The following is a 21,871-nucleotide window of genomic DNA, read 5'->3' as shown; positions in this document are numbered from 1 at the left end:
GGCCCTAGGGGTCGGGATGAGGGTCAAGGACCAAGGGCTGGGATTGAAAAGCCCTCTTTCCTTACTATGACTGGGCCGGCTGAGAGAACTGGACAGAGAGCTGAGGCAGGGAATTTGGTGGAGAGAGAGGACCCTCGGGCAGCCCCTGGTGGGAATCTGGAGATGGATTTAGACCTGACCCCCAGGCAGAGAGAACAGAACTGACCCTGAGTGCAACGTCATTATGTGGTCCCGGAAGAGTCCTATGGCCTCAGAGAAGCCTGTTGGCATAGCAGGGACCTGGGAGTCCTGGGGCAGCCACAGCCAGGTTGACAGGGTCAGAGGGGCAGTGGTCCCCTCAGTGGTCCATGAGGCCCCACTGCGCCTGGCTGGGCTGGGTTAGCAGACCCAGGGCTGGGCTGCCAGACAGAGCTGCATGGAGCCAGGAAGGGCGTCTGGCTCAGCCCTAAGGATGCCAAGCACGGAAAGGGCCACCCCATCTTCTCCCACCTGTGCAGTTGGTGACTTACCCTCATTCACACCCTGGGGAGGGGGGCGCAAGACTTTTGCTAATTGCTGCTGGGGGTGGAGCTGGGATGGTCACCTGGCCCCTGCCCAAGTTGGACCCAGGGGCTGGGGGTGAGGGGCTGATGCCTTCTGGAGCCTAGGGCTGGAGCCCAAAGTATGAAGTGGACAGTTTCCGGCTTGTCATCCCTCCCTTGCCTGAGCATGAGGCATGTGGTGGGTCCAGAAGGGTATGGGGAATGTGCAGGCCAGGCAGATGGAGGTGTCAGGCTCCGGAGACCTTGAGTGACCATCTGGGGAATGAGGCTGAGGCTCTAGATTTTCGGGAATCACTGCAGGTGGGCAAGGATGAGCATATCAGGCTAGGATGCTCCTGGCAGATTTGAGCAGGCCAGTCGTTCTGGCCTCATGGTCGCCTGGAGCAGAGCTCACTGGGGGGCAGGGCCCGATGCACCCCCCTCACCGAGGATCCATATCCCTTCCTTTCCACCAGGCAGCTTATTCTGCCTGCCTGGCCTTATTAATCCTACCCCCAGAGGTCAGGGGGAACTGAGTGGTGACCACTGGGCAGCATCAGAGGGGTTGAATTTCAGCTGGCTGCAAGGCCACTGCTCCCCTCCCCGCCTCCCCACCGTGCCGTTGGCGCTGGCTCCTAGTACAGAGAACAGGGAAGGGAGCCTTGGGATGCAGCCAGGGAGGCCTTGCTATCAACCAGAACTTCAGGGGCCCTCAGCAGAGCCCTGCCACAGTGCTGAGGCCCAGCGGCTGGGCTTCTATCCCAGCTGTGCCAAGGGCCAGCGGTGTAACCCTGAAAAGTTACAGATCCTCTGTGACCCTCTGCCAGATCCTCTGCCATGGACTGGGGAGTCCAACACGGTGATAACTGCTGCCATTACTCAGAGATATGGTTGGGCCACCGGCAGTAGACCCATTTACTGAGTCACTGAGTCCCTCCCATGTATCAAGCCCTGGCTGCTCACTGTGGCTCCAAGCTGAGCTACAGATTCAGCCCTCAGAGAGCTTCCAGCCTCACAGACCCACAGCTATCAAGGAATCATCCGGGGTGTGGACCTGGCACAGGGGACCATGCGAGCCCCCCTGCCTTTCAGTCACCCTCTTCCAGGGTGACTCCTTTGAAAGCAGGAACCACAGTGCCTTCAGCTTTGAAGCCCAGGGCCTGGCTGGCACAGATAGCAGGGACTTCCTAAAACATGTAGGACTAAACCCAAGGAAGGCCAATGTTGGGTGTTGAAGGGGGAGCTCAGTTTAGCTAAGGAAGCAGAGAGTGTACTGGACAGGGCCACAGCCTGAGAAAGCGTGGAGGTGGGACTGGACGTGGTGGTCCTGGCCCATCCCGAGTAGGCAGCTGTAGAGAGGGCTGGCCAGAGAAGCAGGAAGCCTGGGAGTGTCAGGAGGGTCTGGGGGAAGTCTGACTGGGTGGATTGTGGCTTCAGTTTTCTCCAGCAGAGTTGCCAGGAATCAGGCCGGGAGAGGGTGGGTGGTGGGGATCCCTGGCTGGGCCTTGGCCTGGTGCAAGAATATGAGATGAGTGGCGTGGGGGGAGGCCACAGATGGAGGATAGAGACAGGTGGAGGAACGGGACCGGCTTTGGGGGCACTCAGGCCTCCCAAGGGCAGAGTAATGGGGACGGTCGAAACGTATCTCTCTCGAGCGGGGCGCCATGGTCCTTGTGAGGCCTGGGCTGGTTGGGGTGCAAGTCTAGGCGCTGAGGGGGAGACTGGGGTGCGGGCTGCTGATTCCTCCGCCACCCCTGGGTAGGCGCGGGAGAGCCAAGGGCGGAGCCCACGAGGAGGCGCCTTTGGGCCGCAGTTTGCCGCGATCGGGACGCAGTCAGGGGGCGCACCCCGACTCTGCCGTCTTCGCCGACAGGATCTTCATCCCCAAGAAGCACCGGGCGCGCTTCGACGAAGTGGTGTCGCAGGGTCTGCTGGGCAAGCTGTGCCGCGCTCGGCGGGGGCAGGGCGCGCAGCGGCTGCGCCGGAGCCGCAGCGAGGAACGGCCCGAGCGCCTCCTGGTGTCCACGCGCGCCAGCGCCGCCCCGCGCCGCCCCGACGAGCCGCCCCCGCGCAAGGCCGCCTCGCTGCTGGGCGGGCGCGCCGGCCCGGGGGGCGCGCGCAGGTACCCCGGGCGTGCGGGCACGGCAGCGGACGCCTCCCGGTCGGTGGGCTCGGGGCTGGAGACCTGGACAGAGGACAGACGGAGGCGGGGCGTGGACGTCTCAGGGCTGGGGGCAGAAGAGGTTAAGGGGAGCGGGACACGGGACAACTCTCTCTCCTGCGCACCCAGCCCTCCTCTCCCCAGGGCAGGGCACGCTGCCCGCCTCCCACCCGGCCCCTTCTTTCTCCCCAGGACGGTCCGAGTCTACAAGGGCAACAAGAGCTTTGGCTTCACGCTGCGCGGCCATGGGCCTGTCTGGATCGAGTGTGTCCTTCCTGGTGAGGGGTGGGCGGTTGTCCAGGATGGGTTGGTGGTGAAGCCTGTTAGGCCGCTGCTCAATAACCCCCTCCCCCCTAGGTACCAACCTCATGAGCCTGTGTCCTCTGAGTGTCCAGAGCAGCAGATCCAAATCCTCCATCTGCCCCAGTTGGGGCAAACGCCCTCCAAGTTCAGGGTCACCTCTGAGCCAAGTGTGCCAAGTTCTCCATCCAAGCCTTTTCTATGTCCACAGGAAGGGCTGGGGGCACTTCCCAGGACACTGGGGCAGCCGGGACAAAGCTGGCGCCTACCCAGGCTGTCCCCCAAACAACATTCCCCGTGCCAAGTGTCCACTGTGAACTGGGCACTTGCTGGGCGGGCCAGGCTCATAGAGGCAGCAGGGCCTCAGGGCCTCTGCCCATTATCCAGCCCCCCCCTCCAACCCTCACTCCCCTCCTCCTCCCACGCAGCCTGCCCCTTCTTGCTCCTGGAATGGTGGCATCTTGACGAAGGCAGAGCGTTCTCAGTGCAGGAATTCCTCCTTCCCACCCCTCCAGTGGGAGTGAGGGGGTGGAGGGAAGAAACTCATTCCTTGCTGAGGCAGCCCACTCCATTGTAGCAGGTCTCCGTGGGGCAGAAATGTCTCCTGGTGCAGAATTGAACTCTCCCCTCCCTGTAACACCCCGCAGGGCTGGGTCACCTGCACCCATCCCCTGCCAGCACCTGAGCATGATGGTCCTGGAGACACACCCCCATAGGTGCCCCTGCCGGTGCTGAGTCCTGTCTACCCTTCTGCGTCTCACATCTCCAGTGCACGGATTTGTGATCCCTGGGAAAGTGCCTCAGTGCCTTTGCCTCATCGTTCCAGCCATGGGATCATTCTGAGACCTAATCCTGATGACGGACGTTGTCCAGTTCTTGGATTTGTGCATCACTAAACTGGAGTGACACACTATTGTAGGGGAAAGGCCCAAGGCTGCCCTCTAGGGAGCTTCCTTTAGAGATGATTACTCTCTCCTTTTGGGATGTGTCACTTCAACTGTGCTGCCATCACCACCCCGCCTCCCCACCTCTCCCACATGTGTAGCCAGAGATACCTGGCCTAGGGCCATGTTAGAATCCAGGAGTGCTATTCTCCCCAACCTGGCCTCCAGGCCGGCAACCCCACTCCTTCCTTGTCATCAGAAGCCAAATGGATGCTCCAATGGGAGCTTTTCCAGATGGGGAAACTGAGGCCTAGAGAGGCTTGGCAAATCAAGGACCAGAACCTAGGGTCTCCTGACTCCTGACCAATGATCTCTAATCCCCTGCCCCAACCCCTCTGCCCTCCCACCCCAGGCTGGCCCAAGCCTCCAGGCAGGCCCAGTTGGCTTCGTCACAACCATGACCCTCCCTCCCTGTTCAGTCCCCCCTCACCCTCAGGAAGTCTTCCCTGATCATTCCTCTTCCTTCCTGAAAATCCCCACAGCCTCAAGAGAGAACTTCTCACAACCTGAGAGCATATTTTATTTAGATATGTATCATTTCCCCCCACTTACTTCCAAATCCAATTTAGAGTGATGACTAGCAAAAGAGGCAGAAAGAGAAAAAAATCTATACCCACAGGAGCAAACTTCCCAGCACCCCCTTCCCCGGGTATTACGTACGGGGTTAGGTCTGACCTTCAAGGCCGTCAAGGCAAAGAGTGAAAATTAGCTGCTCCCATGAGTTTAAAATGCAGATTTTATTATTCAGGTATGGTGAGGCCAGCAGATCAGGGGATGACTGCCACGCAAAAGACAGTTTGTTACTCACAGTTCCCAAGAAGAGGGGGTACCCACGCCACACAGGGCCACGTGGGGAAGCACCAGGGTTGGTCAGGAGGCAGAGGGAGTGAGGGGAAAACCTGGACAAGAGCCTTTCTTGTGGTTTTTGCAGGAAGGAATGAGCAAGGCAGGGTGAGCCGGCTAAGTAGGTTTAGAATGGTTAGTTTGAATAAGTTCAGAGGGCTCTGGGGCAGAGGGGCTGTCCCTAGTTGTCTGGTGCCTGGCCCCGGGTGATGAGGGCAAGGGAACAGTGGCCCAGGGGGTGAGAGCCCCATAGTGGAGGAGGTTGGTTTGCGTGTGAAAGGCACGCTTGCAGACCTGTCATTTAGTCTCTCTAGGCAGTGGCTAACCCTGGGAGGGACAGTCCTTCCAGCGTCCGCAAGGCCCCAAGATGTCAGAGCATAAAAAACATGACTAATACACCATGTTTCCCAGCCTGAAGGAGGACACTGCCTCCCTCTAAGGAGATGCATTTTCTCCTGGTGACAAAGGCACAGAGGAATCTACGATGTGGGCCTTTATCTGCAGGGCCGAGGACAGTGTATGGAGTGGGGTCCTCAGCAGGTGGGCAGATGCTGCAGACACACTGCTCTCGAGACGTTCCTCATTTCTGCTCTTCTCCAACAGCTCAGGGCTGACTTTCTTGTGGTTTTTGCAGGAAGGAATGAGCCCCCAGCATTCCCACCCCTCCAGGGGATCACTTCCTGCTTAGAGCAGCGAGGGCAGAGAGGTGCTGGGTCTAATGTGAGGACTGCTGACCTGAATTTGGCTCTCCTCTGCCACCCATCCCATTTCCCACCTGTGAAACAGGAGAGTGGCATCAGGCTCGCAGAGCGAGGCTGGCGCTGCCCGGCTCACTAGCATGCCCTCTCTTCTTGCTTCCAGGGAGCCCGGCTGATAATGCTTCCCTCAAGTCGGGCGACCGGATTCTCTTCCTTAACGGACTGGACATGAGGTCAGAGGCTATTGGGGACATCAGAGCTTGGTGACGAACTGTCCCCCAAGATTTCTGCCTCTTGGGACACCCAGGCCATGGTCCTGGTCTCCTCTGACCAGTTGGTTCCCAGGGTCTGGTCCTCTTCCTGTGGAAACTGTTGAATCTATCCTCCCATCCTAGCCAGGATGTCAATTCATCCTTCCAATGAGAAAACACCCCAGCTCCACGTTGGGGACACAGAGTGGGGTAGACCCTCTGTGTCTTGCTCTTAAGGGGGAGCCCTTCCTAGGGGTGACGTGGGCATGACCCCTTCTGTACCCAGAAGTGTCCAGCTGGCCCTGGGTTTGAAGCTTCTTCTGTGAAGATTAATGAGCAGGAGAGGCAGGACCTTGGCTTCTGCTCCTGGCCCTGCTGTGGTCTAGCTGTGTGGCCTCTATGGACAGGACAGGGAGGTCTGGCGGGTGGCAGTGGACAGGGCTCATCCTGGTCAGGCCCTCCTGGGCCATCTCTTCTTGACAGGAACTGCTCCCATGACAAGGTGGTGTCCATGCTGCAGGGCAGTGGTGCAATGCCCACACTGGTGGTGGAGGAGGGCCTCGCCCCATTTGCCAGCGGTGAGACCCCCACTGCCACTTGGCTTCCTGCCATGTGTGGGATTTACACATCTGCAGAGGACTCTGCTTTTCCCCTAAACCTGCAGCCTCCCTCCTCAGGTGATGCCGTAGCACCCAATGAGGTGGCCTCAGGGACCCTGCCCGGGGCTTTCCCTCCATCCCTGTCCCCAGCTGCGGGCAGCACGTGTGCCTCCCAATGCGTGGTGCTCACCCCAGCTCAGGAGGCCCCCTGCCCCCAGCTGCCAGGGAAATTGCACCTGACCTGGGGACGCTGGGTCACCTGTGCCTCTCATGCCTGTGGCTCCGGCAGACTCTGATTCTTTGGATTCCCCCAACCCGTCGTCGGCACTCACCTCCCTCCAGTGGGTGGCGGAGATCCTGCCGTCCAGCATCCGGGTGCAGGGGAGGACTTTCAGCCAGCAGCTGGAGCACCTGCTCACACCTCCTGAGCGCTACGGGGTCTGCCGGGCCCTTGAGAGCTTCTTCCAACACAGGTGGCTGGGCCAGAGTGGTGGTGGGGACCTGCCCCGGGTGGGCCCCCAATCCTGTCCAGACTCACCATCTGGGTCTTCCTGCCTGAGCGTCCTCAGCCCCCTTTTCCTGGGGGAGGCTCAAAGGAGGCAGCAGTTGGAACCAGAGGCCCCAGGAAGGGGGGCAGTCGGGCTGCTCTACAACAAACCCTGACTCTGAAACCTCCTGGCCACGTGACCTAGGCGAGTGAAGCATAAGTGACCACCTGCAGCGTTGTTGGTGGGACCCTCATAAGACCCTTGCCTATGCTCCCTCGCCACCGGCCAGGCCCTGATTGGGGGGTGGTCTGGTGTCTTTGTTTTTGCACCATGGCAGCAACAGCAGGCTGTATTTATCACACTCCTTGGTCCATAGGGTCATTATCATGGTCTGTGCAAAGCCCCTCACTTGTTCATTCCTTTTTCTTTTTTTATTTAAACAGTTTTATTAAGATATAATTTACGTACCATACAATTCAGCCATTTAAGTGTACAATGCACTGGTTTGTATTATATTCGCAAATATGTGCAACCATCACCACACTCAATTGTAGAACATTTTCGTCACATCAAAAAGAAACCCGCACCCTTTCATATCACCCACCTCCCTTCTCTGCTGCGCCCAACCTTACACAACAGCTAATCTACTTTCTATAGATTTCCATAAATGTGGACGTTTATGTCTGGCTTTTTCCACTTAGCATAATATTTTCAAAGTTCACCCAAGTTATAGCATCTACTTCATTCCTTTTTTATGGCCCAATAATATTTCATTGTGTGGCTAGACCACAGTTTGCTTATCTGTTCACCAGTTGATGGACACTTGGGCTGCTTTCCCCTTTCCTTCCCTTTCAGTCTCCCTCCCTCTCCCATTTCCCTCCCTACGCCAAGTATCCCAATCTGATGAGCTTAATGGGCATCCTTCTGTTGAAAGGTGTCCTTGAAAAGTAGGCACTGCTATGTCCTGTGATGTATTTTTATTTTACATCATTGTGCTATATATTGCATTCCGCACCTGACTTTTTTTCACCAAGTGCTGTGTGTTTAGATCTGTCCACTTTGCTCTGTGTACATTTAATACATTGTTTATAACTGCAGCCAAACTCCCATGGATCACAGCCACCGTGTCTTACCTACTTAGCTTCCTGGTGATGGACACTGGGTCGCCTCCACAGTAACACTGTGACAAATTTTGTTGTGCTCATTTCCCTGTGGAGCTATGTACAGTTCATTTGACATTTATATCTAAGAGCAGAATTGCTGGATATTAAGATTTTTGTTTACTGAATTTGACTAGCTGGTGCTAAATTGCTTCCCAGAGCACTGTTTCCCACCGGCAGCACCTGGGCTCCCTCATTCCCATGTCCTCGCCAACATTTGGGACTATCCAGCTTTTTATTTTTGCTAGTCTTTTTTAGCCGTAAAGTGACATCTTGTTATTTTAATTTGGATTTTTAACTACTAATTATTTTAAACATCTTTTCATAACCTTATTAACTTTTTCTGTTTCCTTTTCTATAAATTACCTGTTCAGACCCTTGGTCCATTTTTGTTTTATTGAGGTTTTTGTCTTTGTTGATTTGCAGGAGATCCCTCTATATTTTAGATACTGAAACCTTATTGATTTTGGACATTGTAAATATCTTCTCCCATTTTTTACTTCTTTTATTACTTCTGTTATATCTAATATGAATGTGTCCAAGTTGTGCTTCTTTGAACAGACATCCTTGATTTTATATAATCAAATCCAATACATTTTGGGCCTCGTGGCTTTGGCTTTAAACTTTTGTTTAAGAAGTCCTTCCCTGCCTGTAGGTCAAAAGATATTCTCCTGTATTATTTTCTATTAATTTTGTAACTTTACCTTTCACACTTTGGTCTTTTATCCACCTAGATTTCATCTTTATGTGGTGTTATGTGAGGGTCCAGTTTTGTTTTGTCCACATAATGCAGAAATCAGCAAACTATTTCTATGAAGGGCCAGATAGTAAATATTTTGGGCTTTGCAGGCCATATAGTCTCTGCTGAAACTATCTAACTCTGCTGTGGTAGCCTGAAAACAGCCGTAGACAATATATAAACAAATTGGCACAGCCGTGTTCCAATAAAACTTTCTCTACAAAAACAGGTGGCAGGCCAGATTTTGGCCTACAGGCCATTGTTTGCCAATTCCTGATGTAGTGAGTCAGCCTTCCCAATACACTGTATGTATTTTAATCTTCACAACAGCTCTGTGTGGTAGATGTTATTTTTATCCCCATTTTACAGATGAGGAAAGTGAGGCACAGGGCAATTAAATAACTTGAGAAATGTCACTTGGCTGGTAAGTGGCAGAGGCGGGATTTGAATTGGGGTGGCCTGTCTCCACAGGCTGCCATTCTGCCCGCCTCTCTGTCTTGTGAGGGTGGGGACAGGGCCTGAGCCCAAATTCTGTGGCCTGGAAGTGCCCCCCCTTGTCCACCCACACCCCACCCCCTATGATGAGCCCCTTGCTCCTGCACCCTCCTGCAGGAACATCGACACTCTCATCGTTGATGTGTACCCTGTGCTGGACACACCTGCCAAGCAGGTCCTCTGGCAGTTCATCTACCAGCTGCTGACTTACGAGGAGCAGGAGCTCTGCCAGGAGAAGATTGCATGCTTCCTGGGCTACACGGCCATGATAGGTAAGCAGCCCCTCCCCTGCCCAGCCCACCAGGTGAAGAGCCACACACCTGTTCTCACCTGTGAGGTATTACAGCCAACCCGCCCCTCCAACATACAGATGTGCCCATGTGCCATGCAGATACATGTCCAACACACCCAGGCTGGTACCATGCCTGGGGTCTCTGGTTTCTCACCCACAAAATGGGGGTGAGCTCAGTGGCTATGCTTTGCACCCCGGAAAGTGTGACACAGATCAAGAAGTTCATGTGGTCACTGTTTACAGACCCGGATTGTGAGCACCCAGCCAGGTCACACCTGTCTGGTGGGCCCTGCTGCACACAGATACACACAAGGGCCTGCCAGACCACACGCAGCCTCAGCTTCCTGCTCCTGCCACCCATTACAGTGTGCATACGACACCATGAGCTTCATCATCTAGGCCCTGGGAATCGAAAGCGTGCCAAGCCTGTGTGTTTGTTCTAGGCACTCTGCAGCCGCTATTCACAGTCTGCAGATCTACGTGCTGGCCCCTGTGTGCCCACTGTCCCTACTCCTGGGGACCCACAGTTTGTTGGGAGAGGGGTGAGGGTTTTAGCAAGAAGCTCAGGGTGCAGGCTGGGCAGCAGATGTCCCACACATCTGCCTAGACCTGGAACCTTCCATTTCACCCTGCAAGCCCCTGTGGGCAGCAGTGACTGGGTGTTGAGACCTTGGAATCACAGGATCCTAAGCTCTTGTCATGAGAAGTGGCCCTGTGGGGTGGGCTGTGGCCATCTCCACCCGGCCTCCGACCTCAGGCCAGCACCACCCCTGTGCTCCCTCTGCTCCTGGCACCGGGTTTCTCACCTCAGGCTTCCCCTTGAGAGCTGTCCTGGAGCCAAGCAGGGCTGGGGGTCACAGATGGGTGCAGATGGCTGCTGCCCTCACCCTCCCTGTATCCCTGTGTTTGGAGGCTCCTTGTCTGGCTAAGAGGACAAGGCGCCTATCTCCCTGTCATGTCCCACAGCAGAGCCAGAGCCCGAGCTGGACCTGGAGCCCGAGCCGGAACCCGAGCCGGCGCCTGAGCCCCAGCCACGGAGTTCCCTCAGGGCCTCCTCCATGTGCCGCCGCAGCCTCCGGTCCCAGGGCCTGGAGGCCAGCCTCGGCTGTGGTAAGGCTATCGACCCAAAGCCTGGAGTGGGTGGGAGAGTGCCACCAGGGCTCAATTTTCCCACCTGCAAAGTGGGCTTGGTGAGATGAGAAATCCTTGGGAATGGGCTGAGTGGTGGCCCTCCTGGGGGCTGCAGGGCTTGCTGGTTTTCTCCAAGGCTCCGCGCTGGGTCGGGGCTGAGGCCTGAGCCTTAGAGCTCAGAAGCAGTCACTAGACCCCTCGCTGTGGCGGACTTGGCCCTCCTGATTCCCTGACAGGTCCCAGTGACTGCCCCGAGATGCCTCTTCCTCTGATCCCAGGCGAGCGCCAGGCTGGTGATGGCACATCCCTCCCCGAGACCCCCAACCCCAAGATGGTGAGACCCTCTCTCTACCCTCCTGGTGGTGTCAGTGGGGAGCTGGGAATGGGTGGCCCATGGGGCTGGGGCAGACCCCTGCCTCCCAGACCACCCAGGCCTGGCCTCTCAGACATGTTAGGACCATGTGGGGGAGGTGAGAGCAGGCTGGACCCACTCCTGCCTCCCCTCCCCACAGATGTCAGCCGTCTATGCGGAGCTTGAGTCCCGACTGAGCAGCAGCTTCAAAGGGAAGATGGGGACCACATCCAGATCCCGTGCCTCCCCACCAGTACCCAGCTCGGCAGGCACAGCAGGTGAGGGCTCAGCCAGCCCTGGCTCCTGAGGGCAGCACTGGCCTCTGTCCTCCTGGCTGGCTGGCTGGTGCTGCCCCCACCTCCAGGCATACACCTGGAGCCCCCTCTTTGCTCCATGGCCCCAGGACTGAGTTGTGGGAAACCCAAGCAGCCTCCATGGGGCCGTCAAGGTCAGGGTTGTCCTGGCCCCTTGTATGTCCCCCCTGATCCTTACTCCCACTGTGGATCTAGAAAAACAGACGGCTGCCCCAAAGGAGTCCCCAAGTTAGCATGGAGCTGTTGGATAAACTATTACGTGCACGTGTTGGTCTGTGAATGGCACAGCTGGGAAGATGGTTGCTCACAGGACACGCTTGATGGTTTCTCTGCAGTTCAGAAGGCAGGACCCCTGGGCAGTGCTCCTGTGAGCCAAGGGTGCTGGGTGTGGGAGGTGCCTCATGACCCTTGGACATCCCTGTGTCCCTTCCAAGATGAGCTGGAGTCTGGCCTGTCCTGGGGCTAAGCAGGGCTCCCCCTGCACTCTGGCCTTTGGTCACTCTCAGGGAAGAGCCTGTGGAGGCAGGGTCATACAAGGTCTTCCTGTGCAGGGTCCAGAGAGGGAAAAGGAGGTGCTCAGGGACACAGAGCCAGCCTGACCTGGGCCCCTCCCCTCCAGCCTGCACCTGGGCCCCAGGTACTGACCGAAGAGGGGTCCTCACGCTCCATCTCCCACCCCAGGGCCCAGGACCTCATCCAGCATCTCATGGCCCAGTGAGCAGCTCCTCTCTTCCCCCTGCTACTACCCACTGTGCTCAGGGGGCCCGGCCTCCCCCAGCAGCTCTGAGTCCCACCCCTACGCCAGCCTGGACAGCAGCAGGGCGCCATCCCCGCAGCCCAGCCCTGGGCCCATGCGCTCTGACAGCCCCCCCAGCCCGGACCCTGCCCGCCCACCTAGCCGCAGGAAGCTCTTCACCTTCTCCCGCCCCGTGCGAAGCCAGGATACTGACCGCTTCCTGGATGTGCTGAGTGAGCAGCTGGGCCCCCGGGTCACCATCGTGGATGATTTCCTGAGCCCCGAGAACGACTATGAGGAGGTGAGCAGGCAGGCAGACGTGGAGGGGGAGGGGGCCAAGTATGACATGGGGCTCTGTAGGGGAACAGTGTCCCCGGGCTCCTGCAAGAGGCCTGCTGCCCTTGGGATCTGCCCCAGGCTACCCCTCTCCCTGCCCTAGTCCATCCTAGAAACTCCCCCAGGCTACCCCACTCTTCCCCTGTCCACCTAGAATCTGTCCCAGGCTACCCCACTCCCTGCCCTAGTCCATCCTAAAAACTGCCCCAGGCTACCCCACTCTTCCCCTGTCTACCCTAGAATCTGCCCCAGGCTACCCCTCTCCCTGCCCTAGTCCACCCTAGAGTCTGTCCCAGGCTGCCTCACTCCCTGGCTCAAGCTATCTCATCCTTTGACTCAAGCTCTGAGACCACTTACCCAAGCCTACCCCATATACCCTGTCTCAGGTTACCCCGTTCCTTGTCCCAGGCTACCCTACACACTGTCAGGCCATCCCACCCACAGCCTCAGGCTAACCCACCAGACTATCCTATCCTTGTCCCCAGGCTATCCCAGCCCCTGCCCCAGGCTATCCCACTCTCCCTCACCTTGCCCCATGCTCCAGTCTCCCTGGGCCCAGCCTGGCCCTCCCCCTGCCTTGCTCTGCCCCCACCAGATGAGCTTCCACGATGACCAGGGCAGCTTTGTAACCAACGAGCGGAGCAGCGCCAGCGAATGCATCAGCAGCAGTGAGGAAGGCAGCTCCCTGACATACTCCTCCATCTCTGACCACATCCCCCCGCCCCCGCTCAGCCCCCCACCACCACCACCCCTGCCCTTCCACGACCCCAAGCCCAGCTCCCGCACCCCTGACGGTCCCCGGGGCCCCACTCAGGCACTGGCAAAGCCCCTCACCCAACTCAGCCACCCAGTCCCTCCACCACCCCCGCCGCCCCTGCCCCCACCTGTGCCCTGTGCACCCCCCATGCTGTCCCGGGGCCTGGGCCACCGCCGCAGCGAGACCAGCCATATGAGCGTCAAGCGCCTGCGGTGGGAGCAGGTGGAGAACTCGGAAGGCACCATCTGGGGTCAGGTAGGTGACCCGGGGCCCAGGGGTGCCCTGCACCAGGGGAGGGTAGTCTGGGGCAGCAGCATTGAAGACAAGACCCATCTCCAAGCCTCTTCCATCATCAGCTGGAATGTCCCCTCGTCCTCCCCACACTGAACAGAAGATGAATGGAGGCCCAGCCCAAGGACACGTCCACCCTTGGTAGTCGATGCACGCCTCGAAGCCCAGTCTGTGTCCCTAAGCCAGTGACACAATGGGGACCCCCAGGAATGGCACTAAAGGAACCTCACTCTTGAGATCTGACTTGTTCCCTTAGGCTCTTAGAGCCAAGAGAAGGACATCTGGTTAGAGAATCACGGGCCCTCAAACTGTTGGACAGTCTAGTATGAGCAGTTCATTCACAGGAGCCAAGACTGAAGGATTCTTAAAAGGGCAGCTGGTCCAAACCCCTGCACACTAGCCTCTACCTTTTCACTAGATGCTTGAATTTCTTCCCAAACAACACTGCCAATATATACTTGAACGCCTTCAGTGATGGGGAACTCACTATCTGTCCAGGCGTCCCTTTCCTCACTGGACAGTTTTAACCAGCCCTCCTTGTATTTCTCTGACATCTTGTCTCCCTAAGATTCCATGCCCTGCTTCCTGTCCTGTTTTTTGAAATCAGGCAGAGAAAATACTTTCTTATCCACACACCGACCAGCCTGTCAGATGAGCAAAGTTCACCTCATCCCTGTTCTTTAGGTCATTCCCTTAGAATGTGGTTTTTAGCCTCATAGTCCGGTGGCCATGTTTCTGTCAAAGGGCAGGTCTCAAACAGACCCCCCAATGGGACTTAACCAGCTCAGAGGAGAGAACACCATTCTCACCTCCTTTGAATTGGCCATCATACTCCTTTCAATACAGCCTGGGATCCCTTCAGCTTCTGGGGCTGCCCCATCTCAGTGCTTATGCCCACCATCATCCTCAACCCTAGTCCCTTCATCTTCTTGGGACCAATATCATGCCCTCACATGTAGCCACTCTCTGTTGGGGCATGCTTCTCATTTCTTCCCATTGCCATTTCCTGGGTCCTGGTTCTGTCTCCTGCCTTCCCAGCCAAGTTGGCGTCAGCCCATATCTCCAGGGAACCTTTTTATGTTGCTGATGAAAATGCTCAACAGGACAAAGCCACAAACAGGGACCTGCTGAGTCCCCTGGAGACCTCACTCCTACCAGCCTCAGCTGGGTCTTTAAGCCTTGCTCTGCAGAGTGGTCCTTCCACTGGTTACTGAAGGTGGACACAGGGACACAGGTCATGCATCTAGCCAAGTCCACATCTGTGCCAGGTCCCTGCCGTGTCACCATGTTATGAGACTTTGTTTCTGTGCCTGCCCTCCCTTTGGGATCTCCTTCTTGGCAACCACTCCATCCTCACTCCCTGTCCAAGCCGCATATGGCCCTTCCAGAATGTCACCTATCATCCAGACCATTCGTCACAGACACCTGTCCAGCTTTTAGCCCCTGGCATTTCCCTGCTTCCGTTCCCTCAGCATCAGGAACCTAGGGCAGCTCTGGTGAACTCACTCCCTGCAAAGGACACGTCAAAACAGGGCCAGACCCCTCGGCCACCTCCTTAAGCCCCTTGGTTGGCTCCAGGCCCTTACAGCCCCTTTATCCCCAGCCCCAGCACAACTTGCTGGCTTCTGCGTGCAGTGTTCCAGGTGTAAGTGTGATGTTGAGAGGAGCCAGCTCACCACCTGATAACTTGGATGATTTCGCTTCTCCTGCAGTCTCCTCCTGCCCCGGGGTTTATCCCGGGGGCTGATGGGGGCTCTCCCTCCTGGAGCTCCCAGGGCAGCCCTTAGAGGATGGGGGGTGGGGGACAGCGGTCCAGCTGCCAGCATTACTCCTCACTCTGACCTCCCCTCCATCCTCGCAGCTCGGGGAGGACTCTGACTATGACAAGTTGAGCGACATGGTGAAATACCTCGACCTGGAGCTCCACTTTGGTACCCAGAAACCTGCTAGTGAGTAGCTGAGGTCCCTGGGGAAATCCAGACACCAGATGCTCCATGACAGCCCAGGGCTTAGGGTCCCTGAGGTCTGCACTGAGTGCCATTTGTCCCTAAGTCATTTAACTTCTCAGAGCCTCAGTTTCCCCACCTCAAAATGGAGATAATAATAATAACTGGCATTTATTGCATGCCAACCAAATGCCGGACACCCTGGTTTCTAAATTAACCCTGTGACAACTCTGAGGTAGGAACTGTGATCACCACAACTTCCTGATGAGGAAGCACAGGGAGGCTGGGTAATGTGCTCAAAGTCACACAGCGAGAATAAGGTGGGCAGGAGGCATCCACAAATATCCCTTCCAGTCTCTCTCGCCCCTCGCCCCTCTCTGGGTATCTCCCTATATTGGGTGGAGCTCCAGGCAGCCAGGGATGTTGCATGTAGAAGGTGGTCCTGGGATGGAGGAGAGAGGCCGTGTCCATCCAGGAAGCATCTGAAAGGTCGAGAGGTGGTTGGGTCTCCTTACTCGGCCAGCTCAGTCCTAAGGCCCAGGGGAGAGAGGATGGGAGGAGGGACACATACCACGCCTGCTGAGTGTGTTAGACTGGATCCGAGAGTCCATGCGTAGCAGGCTGAGGAGTAAGGCGAGTGTGGACACCTGGAGCTGATTCAGTCAAGGCCATGGTCGGGGGCATCTGGGCTGTTGGGTGTGGCCACACCCCTGCTGGGCCCTCTGACACCCTCAGCCTAGCTTCCCCTCATTAAACCATCAGTTTCCCTTCCAGAGCCTGTGCCCGGGCCTGAGCCCTTCAGGAAGAAGGAGGTGGTGGAGATCCTCTCCCATAAGAAGGCCTACAACACCTGTGAGGGTCCAGGGAGTTCCAGGGGTTGTGGGAGGCAGGAGTCGGCCCTCCTGGGCCGCAGATCTTTGGATTTGCCCCGGTGGATGACAGAGATTAGCCCGCGGGGCCCCTGACACCTGCCGCCCGGCTGAGCGAAGGCCTCCTCCCAGGTCTCCCAGCCGGCCAGATCCCATCTGGGCGCAGATGCCGGCACTGGCTCCACCCCCATAGGCCCCGCCCCCTTGTTGGCCCCGCCCTCACCCTAATCGGCTCCCGGGTTCTGGCCTCCGCTCCAGCCAAATCCTCTACTCTCCCTCTCGCAGGCCCCTCCCTAATTCCTTGGCCCCACCCCCACAGGCCCCACTCAATTCTAGGTCTGTCTCCTCGAGAACCCCGCCCTCGCCCTTTAGTGGGTCGCAGGAGGGACCCTCTCCATCTCCGGGCCGGTTCCTGCCCCGCCTCGGTTCCTTGTCCCCCTCCCAGGCTCCACCGAGTAGCCCAGGGGAATCTCGAAGCCCCGCCCACTCCCGTCCGGGCCCCGCCCCCGGCTCACCTCGCGGCCCCGCCCGCAGCCATCCTGCTGGCGCACCTGAAGCTGAGCCCGGCCGAGCTGCGGCAGGTGCTCATGAGCATGGAGCCCCGGCGCCTGGAGCCCGCGCACCTGGCGCAGCTGCTGCTCTTCGCGCCCGACGCCGACGAGGAGCAGCGCTACCAGGCCTTCCGGGAGGCGCCCGGCCGCCTCAGCGAGCCCGACCAGTTCGTCCTGCAGGTACTGCGGCCATGACCCGGCCTGGCCGCCTCCATCCGGGCTCCGGCTATGTCCGGGGGCCGCGTGGGTCCCGCTCCCCTACCGCCACCGCGCTGACACCTCTGGGTCCCAGTTGTACACCTTTAATGGCCAGTTCCCACCCGAGGTCCAAGGTAGATGGGAAGGGTGCCCCCTAGAGGTTGTGCTTGTTTTTCCTAAGGGAATACGGGACCCAGCCAGCCAGCTGACCCTCGCCCGAAGCTGCGGCGGGGCAGTGGGTCTCCTGGGGGCGCGGAGGGCAATGGATGAATCCTGGCCCTGACTTCGTGGCAGATGCTGTCGGTTCCCGAATACAAGACCCGCCTGCGCAGCCTCCACTTCCAGGCCACCCTACAGGAGAAGACAGAGGAGATCCGGGGCAGCCTGGAGTGCTTGCGCCAGGCCTCCCTCGAGCTCAAGAATAGCCGGAAGCTCGCCAAGATCCTGGAGGTCAGGGCACACCCCCTGTCTGGTCACTGTACCTGCCGGTCTGCCCCTGGGGCTTTCTGGTCTGGAGACCCATCCTGATAGCAGGCCAGGGGGGTGGGGATGGGGTGAGGACCTGGACGGAACCTGCCCACCTTCCTCTCCACAGTTTGTGTTGGCCATGGGCAACTATCTCAACGATGGACAGCCCAAAACCAACAAGACCACAGGCTTCAAGATCAACTTCCTGACGGAGGTGAGAGGGCCAGTCTGCAGTAATCAGTTAGGTTGCTCTACCATCGATGCTGGGGAGGCCAGGCCTAACCCAAGTCATGGCAGAGGGAAGGAGAAAACAATGGCCAAGGAGGGCCCTTCCTCCAGGAGGAAGAGCTGGCTGCCTGCAGGCCAGGATGTAACTGCAGCAAAGGGGGGAGGGGGTGGCTTCTCCAAGCCAAGCTTTGAGGGAGGGCAGGGAGGGAAGGCTCCAGGAGGAAGGGGAGAGTCCCACCTGGTAGCTTCTGTGCCCTCAACACTACCACCACTGTCAGGCCAGTCCTACCCTCGAAAGATCTAGGATGAGAGAAAGGACAGCTCCAATACCCAGCCTTCCCCAGTGTTTCTGGGACTTTTCCCCAAGGTGCTTTTTGTTGTTTTAAAAAAGAGGAAGAAAAACTCCATTTGTAGATATGAATGGTTTAGGATGTCTGAGGCTCAGATGGGCCACAGATGATTCCAGAAAACCACAAGAGGGAAGATCTGAGAGCGATGCTCCCCACCTTCACTGGGGTTAGAGACTTTTGGGCTATATCTGCTGACAAGGGCAAACTTACAAGGACCGGAAAACCTGGGGGTCTCCCCTAGCTGGGGATCTCAAAGATCTGGGCCAGGGAACCTCCAGCTCATGCGGAGGGCTGAGGCATCCCACAGATAAAAGTTGCAGAGGAGGGAATACTAGCACTAAGTTTATGAACTTTGGAGTTGGAGAGAGTCAAGGGCCAGGAATGAATGCCACAGTCCAGGAGAAGAAGCAGGGCCGACAGTACCTGGGCCATGTGACCAGGAATCTGATGGGGTCTGTGAGGAGGACACATGTTGGGGGTCACTTGCAGCTGAACTCCACCAAGACAGTGGACGGGAAGTCCACCTTCCTGCACATCCTTGCCAAATCGCTGAGCCAGCACTTCCCCGAGCTCCTGGGCTTTGCTCAAGACCTGCCCACCGTGCCCCTGGCTGCCAAAGGTAGGCTGGGTGGATGGGTGGGAGGCACAGGCACTGCCATCTTGGGCTGGGAGGGCGGCCCCATGAGGCTTCTGTCCCCCTCCCTCCAGTGAACCAACGGGCCCTGGCCAGCGACCTGGCTGACCTCCACGGCACCATCAGTGAGATACAGGCTGCCTGCCAGAGCATGTCCCCCTCCAGCGAGGACAAGTTTGCTGTGGTCATGGCGGTATCCTCTGAGCAGCCTGTCCCAGTGCCCGAGTGGACCCTGGGATGGTCAGGTAGCTGGCTGTGGCTCCCGTGGCCACTGCAGACCTCGTGTCCTAGCAGAGATTCTGGGCAGAGGCTGCTGTGGGCCCAGGGGTGCTGGAAGAGGGTCCATCTTGGGTAGTTTAGAATCTAAGCACTTATGCCAAGTCTCTGTGTAACTGAGGAGGTGCTCTTTCAACTGTCCTAAAGCCACTGCCTTGCCCCATCTGTCCTCATGGGCAGAAAAGCACAGACCTAAGTCACAAGATACAAGGAGAGGCCTGTCAGGCCCTGGCCAGCCAAAGGCAGTCAGGAGAGGGGAACATTCCCACTGAGCACAGATAGTGACAAATGCTATAGAAACTAAAGAAAGAAAGAGTAAGCCTAGAGAGTGACAGGGAGCTACTATAAGTGGATGGTTGGGAAGGGGGGAGGGGGTTGGCATCTAAGCAGAGCCATCCGGAAAGAGAGCTGCCCTGCAGAGAGAGGAGCAAGTGAAAGGCCTGAGGCTGGACCGAAAGTGGCAGGTTTCAGGACCTGGAGGGCAGTGGGCAATGGGACCGGAGCCTCTGAAGAGGGCATGGTTCCTAACTGAGCAAAAGTTCTGGGGCAGACTGGAGTGGGGCAGCTAGGCTGCTGTCTTGGGTCACTGCCCCTGAACGTGGGAGCACCTAGCAGGCCGGCAGTTTCCTTAACAGAGGCCTACTAGTCCTTCCTGGAGACGGCTCAGCCCGTGCTACGGGCTCTGGACGGGCTGCAGCGCGAAGCCATGGAGGAGCTGGGCAAGGCGCTGGCCTTCTTCGGCGAGGATTCCAAAGCCACCACCTCCGAGGCCTTCTTCGGCATCTTTGCGGAGTTCATGAGCAAGTTCGAGGTGAGCCACGGGGGGAGACCTAAGGGGCCCATTAGGAGAAGTCGGGGCCACAGGTCAAATGTGGGGGGTCCTCCTGAAGGCTGGGTTGGGAAAGGGCCCCCAGTGAGTGATGCGCCCCCCCAACCGGGGCGGGCCGGTAGGTCTCGGCCGCTCTCTGGGGAGGGGAGATGAGGCAGGACGGGTGTGGGGGCTCTTGCGACCACTGACCAAGGCCCTGCGCACGCGCTCCTCCCTCCGCAGCGAGCGCTCAGCGACCTGCAGGCCGGGGAGGGCACGCGCAGCTCGGGCATGGTCTCGCCCCTGGCCTGGTGACGGCGGCGGCCGGAGCGCGGGGACAGACGCCCGAGGCCGCGACCCAGAGGGCGGCCCGGACGCCGCCGAGGTCCCGGACCGCGCCCGCCCCTGGCGCGCCTTCCGCGGGGCCCCCGGCCGCGCTCCGCCCCGCCGCGCCCGCGGCTCCAGCTACCTCAGCCGGGGAGCTCCGGCCGCCCGCGAAGGTGCGGGGCTGCGGCCTGGCCCCCTCCCGGCTGCGAGCGCTGGGGCGCGGGGCAGCGGACTCGCCGACTTCCCGGGGAGAGGGAACCGCGGCCACCTGGGCGCTCATGTGGTCACAGCGGGCCGCCCGTGCGCCCCCGGGCCCGGCCTTGCGCCCTAGCTCCGCCGGCTTCCTGCGCCTCCCCCGTCCCGCACCCCGGCCTTCAATCGAGTGCTGGCTGTGCGCCCTCAGGACGTCGGGGTCCCGGGGAGCGGGCGCTGCGACCGGCGGGGGACTGTGAAGTGGCCGCGGCCTCGGGGTAGCGTCTGCGTCCGCCCCTCGGCGGCGTGGCCAGAGCGTTCCCGGCCCCGAGGAAGGACGTCTGAACCGCCTTTCTGAGCCTGCTCCGAACGGGCCCTGGGGACGCCCTCGCGGAGCAAGGACCTTCCGGAGCACTGACCCGCCGAGAAGGAGACAGACGCCCTTGAACCAGCACACCAGTGGGCATAAGGCCAGGAGGTCCCTCACCCAGTCCGGGCCTCCTGGGGCTGTTCGGAAGAAAGCAGGCAGGAAGGAGAGCCCCAGGGACAGGGACCTGAGGGCGTGCGCCCCGAGCCTGGGTCTTGGAAGCTGCAAGAAACTGCAGTTGGCTACAGCCCAGTAGGGGGACAGGCAGGAGAGAAGCCCGGTGGAGATATAGGAAAGGATTAGGGAAACTCTCTCTGTCAGACTGCAGAATTGAGATTTTTATCCAGTGACAAACTTAAATCCAGTTTAGAAGTGGCCATTTTGAAGTGAGGAATCCGGGAGTGGGATGGGGGTCATCAAGGCGAGGGCAGAGAGAACGGAGAGATGTTTAGGTGGTGGATGGGTGGTGGTGATGTTCCCTGGAGCAAGTCAGGTGAGTAGAGGAGGCTAAGGGGGCGGATGACACAATCTGGGACATATTTGGGATTCCAGAGGCCGTTTTACCTGTGGGTGGAGCCCCTGGTGAAGACTGGGGATAGAGGAGGAGTTACCTGGATTCTGTGAGCAGGGGGTGCTGTGGGCAGCGGGGTGTGCTAACTTGTTTCATCCTTTCCATTCTCCAATTGGCAACTCTGGGCATCAGGCAACTGCAGTTATCTCTTTCCTTAACTTTCTTCCAGAGAAGTCTGAAATGGGCTTTAAACTCATCCCTTGGATTCTTTTTCTCCCACTACAATCGAATGGCTAATGTTGCTCCTGGGCAGTATTTGGGACCCATTCAGTCCTTCCTAGTCTCCCACAGACCCCTGTTTGAGGCCCAGTATATTCTTTCCTTGTTCCCCACTCGCAGCCACCATATAACACTGGCTAAACCAAAATGTATAATTCAGTGGGGAGGGGGGAATGTACCCAGATGTGGCTAATGGTGTACATTTCTCCCTAGCAGTTCAAGCTAGATAATTTCCATGAATTCTCAAAGACTGTGTCTCTGAAAAACATGTCAGAAGGTCATTAAAATCTCTGTGTGAGATCCGTAGACATTATAGACTCCACCAGGCTGTGAAGAGGCCATCCCCCAGCCCCGGGTAGCTCATATGTCATTTTCCTGCAAGTTAGCAACACATGCCCTCTGCAGGTAGATCCAGCCCCATGCCAGGGGGCACAGGTTGGCAAGCCAAGCACTAGCTAG

General features: G+C 58.1%; 1 protein-coding gene across 2 annotated transcripts in view; it reads left to right on the top strand.

The window, feature by feature from the left end:
* The window catches only part of GRID2IP (Grid2 interacting protein), a 31,834-nt gene extending 11,776 nt beyond the window's left edge, over positions 1-20,058 (top strand). Inside the window, exons 3-22 of one of the 2 annotated variants that reach the window (XM_058569318.1) lie at positions 2,395-2,643; positions 2,875-2,960; positions 5,631-5,700; positions 6,202-6,296; positions 6,607-6,790; positions 9,317-9,471; positions 10,461-10,601; positions 10,859-10,956; positions 11,135-11,252; positions 11,970-12,325; positions 12,956-13,372; positions 15,270-15,357; positions 16,129-16,206; positions 16,758-16,954; positions 17,267-17,422; positions 17,568-17,654; positions 18,508-18,637; positions 18,727-18,845; positions 19,575-19,739; positions 19,980-20,058. In XM_058569318.1, the coding sequence (XP_058425301.1) occupies positions 2,395-2,643; positions 2,875-2,960; positions 5,631-5,700; positions 6,202-6,296; positions 6,607-6,790; positions 9,317-9,471; positions 10,461-10,601; positions 10,859-10,956; positions 11,135-11,252; positions 11,970-12,325; positions 12,956-13,372; positions 15,270-15,357; positions 16,129-16,206; positions 16,758-16,954; positions 17,267-17,422; positions 17,568-17,654; positions 18,508-18,637; positions 18,727-18,845; positions 19,575-19,739; positions 19,980-20,051 (3,061 nt within the window). In that variant the 3' untranslated portion in view covers positions 20,052-20,058. Of the gene's footprint in view, positions 1-2,394; positions 2,644-2,874; positions 2,961-5,630; positions 5,701-6,201; positions 6,297-6,606; positions 6,791-9,316; positions 9,472-10,457; positions 10,602-10,858; positions 10,957-11,134; positions 11,253-11,969; positions 12,326-12,955; positions 13,373-15,269; positions 15,358-16,128; positions 16,207-16,757; positions 16,955-17,266; positions 17,423-17,567; positions 17,655-18,507; positions 18,638-18,726; positions 18,846-19,574; positions 19,740-19,979 lie in introns of both variants that reach the window. The other variant, XM_058569317.1, reaches the window with a different exon arrangement.
* Positions 20,059-21,871: the final 1,813 nt, after the last annotated feature.

Source organism: Diceros bicornis, chromosome 26 (assembly GCF_020826845.1).
Source record: "Diceros bicornis minor isolate mBicDic1 chromosome 26, mDicBic1.mat.cur, whole genome shotgun sequence".
Taxonomy (NCBI): Eukaryota; Metazoa; Chordata; class Mammalia; order Perissodactyla; family Rhinocerotidae; genus Diceros; species Diceros bicornis.
Note: the sequence above shows the minus strand (reverse complement) of the source record. Positions and strands in the feature narration are given on the sequence as shown.